Raw genomic sequence first — 9815 nt, 5'->3', positions numbered from 1 at the left:
GCTAGGGCCTTGAATTGGTGAGGCTAGGGGCCTAGAATTGGAGAGGCTAGGGGTCTAGAATTGGTGAGGCTAGGGGCCTAGAAGTGGTGAGGCTAGGGGCCTAGAATTGGAGAGGCTAGGGGCCTAGAATTGGTGAGGCTAGGGCCTTGAATTGGTGAGGCTAGGGGCCTAGAATTGGTGAGGCTAGGGGCCTAGAGTTGGTGAGGCTATGGGCCCAGAATTGGAGAGGCTAGGGGCCCAGAATTGGTGAGGCTAGGGGCTCAGAATTGGTGAGTCTAGGGGCCTAGAATTGGAGAGGCTAGGGGCCTAGAAATGGTGAGGCTAGGGGCCTAGAAATGGTGAAGCTAGGGGCTAGAATTGGTGAAGCTAGGGGCTCAGAATTGGTGAGGGCTAGGGGCCTAGAAATGGTGAGGCTAGGTGCCTAGAATTGGAGAGGCTAGGGGCCTAGAATTTTGTGAGGCTAGGGGCCTTGAATTGGTGAGGCTAGGTGCCTAGAATTTTGTGAGGCTTGGGGCCTTGAATTGGTGAGGCTAGGGGCCTAGAATTGGTGAGGCTAGGGGCTCAGAATTTGTGAGGCTAGGGACCCTAGAATTTTGAAGTAGGGAGAGGTGGTGAGAGAGGGAGGGGTTAGAGAGAGAGAGGTGTGAGAGGAGAGAGAGCAGTGTGTCAAGTGTTTTACAACCCAGGCCACCGTGACTGCTGGATTGAAAATATGTACCGGTAATTGTTTCTGTCAGTAGTGAATGTTTCTAATCTACTTACCTTATCTGACTACTTCTTTGGATAGCCGGCTGGGTCAAGCGGTATTACTAATACTAAAGTTGTGTTACTAATGGCTAACAGTATCAATACCAATGGCTAAGTAGTGTGTTACACTTTGTTGCTTGTTCTAAATTGTAGTATGCTTTGAAGGTGATGAAAAATAATCTAATTCATTCCATGTGTGCAAGGTAGGAAGATTTGATGTCATGCTTCTCTTTCTGGTGTGTGTGATTTTATACTCAGTGTCATACTCCACAGTTCCACTGTATTGATTTTGTCTGCTTTTTTTGTTTGTTCACACACGATTAGCCAGATGGACAAATAAACATGAAAGTTCAGCTTTTTATGTGTATTCATACTTCTCTTAAATTATGTCTTAATAGTGTCAGCCTGTGTGCAATACAGTACTTGCAAACATACACACAAACATGCACACACACACTCTAGAGATTTAAAAAGAAAAGAAAAAGAAGTCTGACTCAAATTTTATTGCCAACAAATCTCATCTAGGAAACACACAAGTCATCAGATGCGTTCTTTTTTTTTTCTTTCTTCTTTTTTTTTTTTTTTTAACTTGGACTCAAATCACAGACGATAAATCCAACTCAAAAGTACAAGGTATTGCATATGTCTAATCTGGTATCCAACAGTATAGGTAAAGTAGGACAGAGAAGACAGACATGCCCTGACCACCAAGCTCTATGTGCCTTGAGTCCTAGTCACTGACACGCTAGGGCAAGCAGGCTGTCATCTAGTGTGGAGGTTCATACAGCAAGCATTCTCCCACAGTTCCCAATGGGCATGTTTCGTTCAATCTGTTTCACAGGAATGTTAAGCAATCTAATCAGCAATGTATCATTTGTCACCCCATAAACACCAATCATTTTTCTGTTCTGTTGTCACAAACTGCATTTGAAGCAGTTTTATTTATTTCATTAGAAAAAAAAAACCCACAAAAAAATAGCAGTTAAGGGAACATGAAATCAAGAGATCAGTTATAAAATACCTGCAAAGTCTTTGCAGAAACGTATAGAAAAACAATGGTATTAGTGTTCGATGTAATGTCTTTCCACTTCAAATGATATTAGTGGTATTTAGTGACAAGAGAAAAAAGGACACAATCTCACTCACCAAAATCTTCAGGGATAAAGTTGGCACCAAGAAAACTGAAACCTGAACAGCATGCACAAAGTTGTGCTGTGATCTCACACATGGTCAGGGTTAAAGACCTTGTGTTCTAAGATTGCAAGAATTAACTGAATATAACGTGATGCTGGTACACTGCCCTTTGGTGTCCACATAACCAATACTTATCTCGGCACAAGTGTAATTCCTTCACTCTACTGGTAACATCTGTAGTATAATTTCCATCTTTTATGGCATGCCAACAAATATGAGTATGATACATTGCAAACTTCTGCTAATTAATGTGGAAAATAATTTAAAAAATCAATGGTGGTGTTGTCGAATGATCAGATGTCTGTAACCACATCTGGCCAACAGATGACCATCTCAACCCCACAAGCAGCCATCAGACTGTTTGAAAATGTCTCTATTACAGTCCATGTATTGAATTGGAAATGCTAACCCTGATCCCCTGAACAAGTGTGATATTGATGAGGCTTAAATACTGATTCTTTTAAACTGAAGAAAAGGATAGACTGACATCTTCAGCATGTCCCCTTAAATTCAGTTCTTTCTTTGCTGCAATCTTTCAATCATGATTTCGTACCATAAGATACACACAAAAGTGAACTCATTCATTCTTCAAGATTCATATATGAAAATAATGTGCATGTGCTTTGTTACAACAACCTTATTTTCCACAGAAAATTTTTTTTAAAAAGGTAATAAATAAACTCCATCCAAAAATGCACAAGTGATATGCATGATCATAGCATGCATGTACATTCAACTACTTGTGTTAACACTGCTAAACTCTACAACAACACTGTTGTGTAAATACCACAACTGAATGACAAAAATGGTCATATTTCTCTTGTCCATGGAAGAATTTCTCCAGTGTATATTCTCCCATAATTGAGGGCTGTGGATCTTCCATAGCAAGGCACCTAATACACCTTGAATACAAATGATTTCGTTCCCTGGTCGAAAGGTGAACAAGTGTGTAAAATATCAATTGAAAAAGGCAAAATTTCCGTTTTCAATCATGAGCTTGAGCTCAATTGAAAAGTCTTTTCACAGTACAAAGTACAAAACACACCAGACATTGCACAACAAGCTCTACTGCTGATGAGAGGGTTTTCAGCCTTTAATTTTTAATTCTCACCAAGAATGAATGGTGAAACTAAATGCATGTGAAGCACACAGAACTCTACACCATATCAGAGCAGTGTCCTCTGGAAATGTTTCATAATTACTTTGTGTTAACATCGCTAATTACCTGTGTCCACCTTGCACACCAAAATCCAGGCAGTAATGTGGTCAAGTTGATATCAGTCAAATACTGCTGCTTGTGTTGCTTGCCAAACCACAGTTAGTGACACCACAACAAGGAGTTAATACGAGAAATGCTCCACACCCTTACCTAGCTTGGTCAACCCTTCTGATACAGAAATGTCATCGAAACAATCAGAACTTTGACCAGGAAAGCAAGGGAATTATAACCAACAGCTTGGATGTGCCATATAGTAATTTTGTAAAAAAAATATTTAAAAAAAACATATTCAGTGCTTCTAAGCAACCCCATGCAAATGTAGAATATAAAGAATGTTCGCATAAAGGAGAAGCAAAGACAACTGACATGAAAAGCTGTTCCAGGAATAAATACTGTGGAATTCCATTTGACTAGAGAAGACCAGCAACTTAACCACAAACAGACCTAATGAACAAAGCTGACTTGTCTACCACATCAACTGTAGACTTCACACGACTATCAATATCAACCACAGGCTGTACAGACTATCAATATCAACCATAGACTGTACAGACTATCAACCTGGTAGACAAGGAAGACAGCTGAACAACCAATACACATCCTGCTATGACCAATATCCATTTCTGGCAGCTGCCTATCTGGTTCCTTTCTGGTGTTAACAAGTGGCTGTGGTGTGATGCAGGTAATTCAAACACATATTGTCTGCTGCCTCCACACATCTGCCAACCTTTGTGACTTTTTCCTTTCAATCTCTCTCTGTTTGCTGGGCAGACTGGAGACCCAAATAAACAAACATGAATAAATAGACAAAGGAGGAAAAATTAAATGTTCAAATTGGATTATTCGCCTTCATTCCAAAGGTGACATGTTCCAGCCCATCCTTTCCATCACCCACCCAACCCTATTCATCTCCTTTACGAGTCCTACTCCAAACCCCCACCAATCTGAGAAATAAGACTGGTCAGCTGTAGCAGCGGTGGTGACACTGAACTGGTCTGTATGGAAATGATAAATTAAGGGAACACTGCAGTTTTTAAACCAATCTCACAAATGCAGTTGTAAGAAAAAAAGTGGAAGAAAAGACAGTTGGTCACAGGGTTACGGTTTAAAAAAAGCAACAAGGAACAGACAACCTTTAGCGGTTCACATGCACCTTGCAACATATAACTGTTGAGTGTGCATGCGCTACTATTATGCAGAGGCAGTCCACTGGGCAGGTAGTGTTTCCATTCTAAACCATCACAGAACACTCACCCCCAGTAACATGAATGAATGACAGTTCATGTACCAGTACGAGATGGCAATCTATTTAGGTCTTGAAGTATGCACACCAGAAAATGTATGCCACAGACACTGCCTCTCTCAGGCTCCTCTCTCTCTCACACACACATATACATACACTTATTTTGGAACCCAAACATGTACAAGATATGATAGTTGCAAGATTTCTCTGAACTGCTTGGTACATACATATTAATATATCATATTTAAACAGAACAATCCAATGTCACATGCAGGGTAAGACGTTTAACATAGTTCAAGGCCGCAAGCTTACAGACTGTGAACGCTTCTACAGGGAGAAAACATAACCAGGGTCAACAACATGCACCAACAGCACAGTGTACAATCCCTAACCACCTCTCCACAGGGACCATGCTTTCCCAGCACACACACACACAGACACACACACCTGCAAACTGGTACACCCTTGTGTGTATAATATAGACTTAAGGAAAGACTATGTTACAACATGTTGACACAATGAAACACAGCCAAGTGTTACTGTCAGACTATAGTACAACTTTGCCAGAGAAGTCTTGACCAAGCATCCTCTCAAGGGAGAAACATCTGCCGCTCTGTAGAACTGAGACAGAGATGGAGGTTATCTCCTTGCCTGCAGATCCACAGTGCAGAAACTGACACTAGGCAGATAGTGTGAATGGGTGAAGGAGCTCGAAAGAGGAGGAAGGTTCACTGGTACACAAGGCAAGATTCCACCACAACACACATGTACACCAACAGGAAAACAGCGGTGGAAAACAGGGGCTTTAACACCAGGCAGGCAAGGTGCAGGAAACACATCAACAATGGTTCTCCCGCTCTCACTCAACTTCAACAAGGTAAAAAGGATTTCACAGGTGCACAGGTATCAACACAGTCCTCATCACAAAGGGTTAACTCCAAAATAACGCAAAATCAACAACCAGTGAACAGTCACATGTCCTGCACAGCAAGTACCAAACAACCTCAAGTTTCAGTACTGACCCATACTTTGTAAACAGTTAAAGAAAATGCTACAGGCCCAAACTGTGTGTGCAAAAGCAGCACTGGAAAATGCTTTGGGTCCAAACTAGTTGGATTACAAATTTAATTTCAAACAACAGGTCAGCAAACTATCACCAGAACTATCGTCAAACTGTACACTGTATGCACTACAGTCTGACTTGTGAGTTGAGTCAAGATAAAGCAAAGTCAGGTTACTTGCCAATACTGCCAAACATGTTGGCATACCTCAAAGCTATTTGTTTTTTCTTTTCAACCCCTTCTAATGATGTGCATCCAAACTCCTTTCAACACTCCAAAGAGCTGTTGTATACATGAAGAGCCACACTTGTAACAGCTTTTCTTTGATCAATCTCTCATCCACAAATGTCAGGTTTAGAACCAAATTTCAGTTCTTCAGTATGTTCCTGAACATTGTTCTGTCTAAAAACCAATTCACTACATATGCAGTATTCAGGAGAGAGAAGTGATTAACTGACAACACCTACTACAGTAATCCAGGATTGCCTCTTTACACACCCTTGTTATCCCTCTCTCAGATGATAAATCTGAATCAGTGATTGTATCTGTACCTCAAACTAAGTGGTCTACTCATATATTACCCCAAGTCAGTGTGAACTCATGATTTCATTTTAAACTGCACAGATTCGCACTCCACATTCACACATTTCAACAAGCACTACAATGACATGCTTGTCAACATCTTCAACTCAACACACTCACACATGAAACAAAAAGTGCGGAGTAGAGTTATTGCATGATTTACTACTGGGGTTCCTTCTGCAATACTAACATGTCTGTTGTGTAAAGTGTCATTGTCAACACACTTATCTTTGTCCTCAAACTGTCAACAAGACCCCTCAAGGAACACTATTATGGCATCTCTTTCTTCTTTCTTTTAGTCCATTAAGTGTCGTTCTTCTTTTTTTTCTATAATCACACTTTTTTATTTTCTACACAGGACTACAATTAAAATCTAAAGAATTTTCAAACATTCAATAAAAAAAAAGCCACACACACACACACACACAAAAAAAAAAAAAACAATAACAAAAAAACATAAGCAAAGTGTCTACGTTATGACATTTAAAAAAAATTTTTTTTTATTTATTAAAGTCAGTGTGTGTAATGGCACAGAAAACGCTCAGTATTCAAATAATCCATACCATTCAGAAAATAAACAATACACGGACTCACAGAAACCAGAAAATGAAGAGAAGAAAAACACTGCATCATGATCAACAAAATCAAAATGGTTGAAAACATAAAAAACATACCAAAAAAGAAAGCTAAAGGCAAATGTGTTGTGATGCTTGATTGTCAAAATGAAAAGAAACCTCCTACAGACAGGGTCATGAAATGCAGGCAACACAAACTCTACAAGCAACTTTGTACAGTGGCTTTCAGAAAGAGTCCACCAGCACCAGAAGTCACAGCTCAACAGTCCATCAATCATTCCATTCACACTACACACGTCCTCCTGCATACACTGATTAAAACACACACATCCTGTACACACTGATTAAAACACACACATCCTGTACACACTGATAAACACACACACGCCCTGTACACATTGATTAACACATGAATCCTTTCACTCATCACTGATACCACCATGGCAGCCAGGTGTGAACAACTGCACCATGCCATAGTGATGCCAACCAGGTAACTGAGTCCATGTCTATCCCCTCACCCTCAAACAACAGACACCTTACATCTTTTTCACTTCATCAGCTAACAACACCCACAATCCTAACACAGTTAATATCATGATATAAACCTTGAATTTATGACTTGCTACTTGTCAGCTTTCCGGTCAAAAACCCAAAGCAACACAACCTATCAATATCTTTCAAATTCTGATTTGTTGCTGAGTAAACATAAGAAGTCCACCAGTTTTCAAGCACATCTAATCATCTCACAGTACTATAACACCTTCAACAAAGTCTCAACTAAATCCATGGTTCTTCATCAGCAGTCTTCAGTTTCTGCCAGTCAATAGATTTGCAACTGCCTCCCTGTTCTCCTGCTTTTTCATATCAAATTCTGATACTGATTCCCAATGAAAAAAAATGACCCTCATGCTCCCCCCACCTCCCAAAACAAAAGACTTTCAAAAAGCACTTTGCTGTCCAAATTTCTTCCATATCACTTCAAATTAATCATCACACTGCAAAATATGAAACAATATCTTGAAAACAACAACAACAAAAATAAAATCACAAACATACACACAACCGACCAAGTGTAGGAGGTCACAATTTAAATAACTGTCACAAAGCCTCCATCCTTGTACAGTCCCTAACCACATATGCTCCACCGTTGTACCAAAACAGATGAATTTGTCTTGCTACCAAGTTAAGTCCCACCCCACCCAAGAAATGGTTTACAGCTTACACACAGTACTCAGTACAGGGGAGCAGTCTCCCCTCCACCCTTGCTGCTTCAGGACACTGGGACAGCAGCACAGCACTCTTCATTCCAAGCAGACAACACAGGCCATGGACACACACTTCAACTGTTGGACTCTTTGGGGAGAATGGAAGCTAGGAAAGGATGGAATGGGGAATCCAGGGAGAGGGAATGAGTACACTCTTGGGAGGCTGTCTCTTCACCCCCTCTCCCTTTCTCCCTAGAGAAAAGGTAAGATATTCCTCAGTGCATGTGTGACAAGGCTCTGCCTTAACACTCACACTTGCACTGACACCTAGGGTTTGGTTTGTGCAGTTACGCTAAGGTGATGAGCCCATGTAACTCATGGCCCTAAGGATATTGGATTCTTTATCCATTTTGGTTTCAATGTGTCACCTGTGCTGGATTCCTTTGATGTTTGGTCAACAGTTCATGTGTGCTGTACATATGTACACACAGACATCTCATGCATGCAAACACACTTAACTGAATCCTGTCGCACCAGCTGCTGACAGTTGTTGCCCTTCATCCTGAGTATTGTGGAAAACCTTCAAACAACCCACCCATCTAAACAGTTTCTTTTACAGATTTACAGCCATAACTGGTGCAGAAACCTCTCCAAGGTGACTGCCTGTCAAGGGTTCACCTACTCACACCCCTCCCTCCTCAACCCACTTCATGGAGCCACTGCCCAACATTAAACCCTATAACTTAAAGACAGACAGCACAACTCTTGACTGCTGCATGGCAATGACACACTCTGGCAGACAATATTTGGCAGCATGGTGACTACACACACATAGAAGAAAAACAACACCACTTTCAAACCTTGCGTTTCTACTGGCATACTGCTGGTCTAGTGATTGATTTTGTTTTTTAGACATACACTACACTGGCAACACGAGTGTTGGGAGTGGGGGACAGATGGGAAGGAGGAGTCCTGCTGGACAGAGGATGCTGACTGTGGCTACCCAGTAGTGTAACAGGGCTGTACATGTACAGGAGAGGTGTTGACGTGTGTGGCAGCCACAGGCTGAGGCAGCAACCACCCTATCCCCATGGTCGGTGAGTAATGCCCGAGTCGTTGACGATGAAGAAAAGTGACAAGAATGGCCGGGATAGGTCGTGAATCCTCACCCCTCATTTAGTACTGATCTTCTTTCTTCTTCAGCACTGACCACAGACAGGTGGTGGTGTCACTCTCTGCTGTCCCTGACAAGATTCATACTCCATGCGCAGCAACCGTCAATGTGTCTGTCGCTTCACACACACACACACACACACACTTCCTACCCACAAGCAGCTCACAGAGCTAGAGTTGCCTCACACATGTTCTCAGGACCAGAGAGCAATACCTCGGTCTTTCTGTCAACCTCTCGTTTTCATGGGTGGCTGTTCTGTGACGTATCTCCCTCCACATACAGTACTTAAAGATCTGCGTCCTCAAAACGCAGGTGCACACACTGACAAATGCATTCACATCCAACTCAAAGCCGCTGGCTGCATGACACGAGGATGATGTCCAGGTGTAGACTGTCTGCCACACCCCCATCACAACTTGACGACTGTCTGCCACACCCCCATCACAACTTGAGCTGACCGGCCATGGCGGTGACGTCCGTCAGTCTCTGGTAGGCAGAGTCCTCCTCAGGCTCCTCCCTCTCCGCCTCGCGGAAGGTGAGGTTGCGGTTGTTGCGGGGCAATCTGAGGGTGCAGGGCAGCATTTCCGGCATCACTGTGTGGTGGGTCACCAGTGCTGTCAGGTTGGGCCACTCTTTGTCCAGACCCTGCACGCACACACACACACACACACACACACATTCTTTTGTTATACTTGTTCATCCTTTTGGGGTTTTAAAAGAATAAGAAATAACATGAGATAAAAAAAAATCAAGTCAGTTCACATCAGCCCACATGCAACTTTCCCTCCCAGTTAATAAATTCAGCACTGTCAGTG

At 41.9% G+C, this 9815-nt stretch overlaps 1 protein-coding gene across 1 annotated transcript in view; it reads right to left on the bottom strand.

Moving 5' to 3' along the window:
• Positions 1-1235: 1235 nt before the first annotated feature.
• The window catches only part of LOC143287506 (uncharacterized), a 146028-nt gene continuing 137448 nt past the window's right edge, over positions 1236-9815 (bottom strand). The window contains exon 11 of the mRNA XM_076595540.1: positions 1236-9645. Within this exon, the coding sequence (XP_076451655.1) occupies positions 9442-9645 (204 nt within the window). The 3' untranslated portion in view covers positions 1236-9441. The remainder of the gene's footprint in view (positions 9646-9815) is intronic.

Source organism: Babylonia areolata, chromosome 11 (genome assembly GCF_041734735.1).
Source record: "Babylonia areolata isolate BAREFJ2019XMU chromosome 11, ASM4173473v1, whole genome shotgun sequence".
Taxonomy (NCBI): Eukaryota; Metazoa; Mollusca; class Gastropoda; order Neogastropoda; family Buccinidae; genus Babylonia; species Babylonia areolata.
This window is presented reverse-complemented; position numbering and strand designations above follow the sequence as displayed.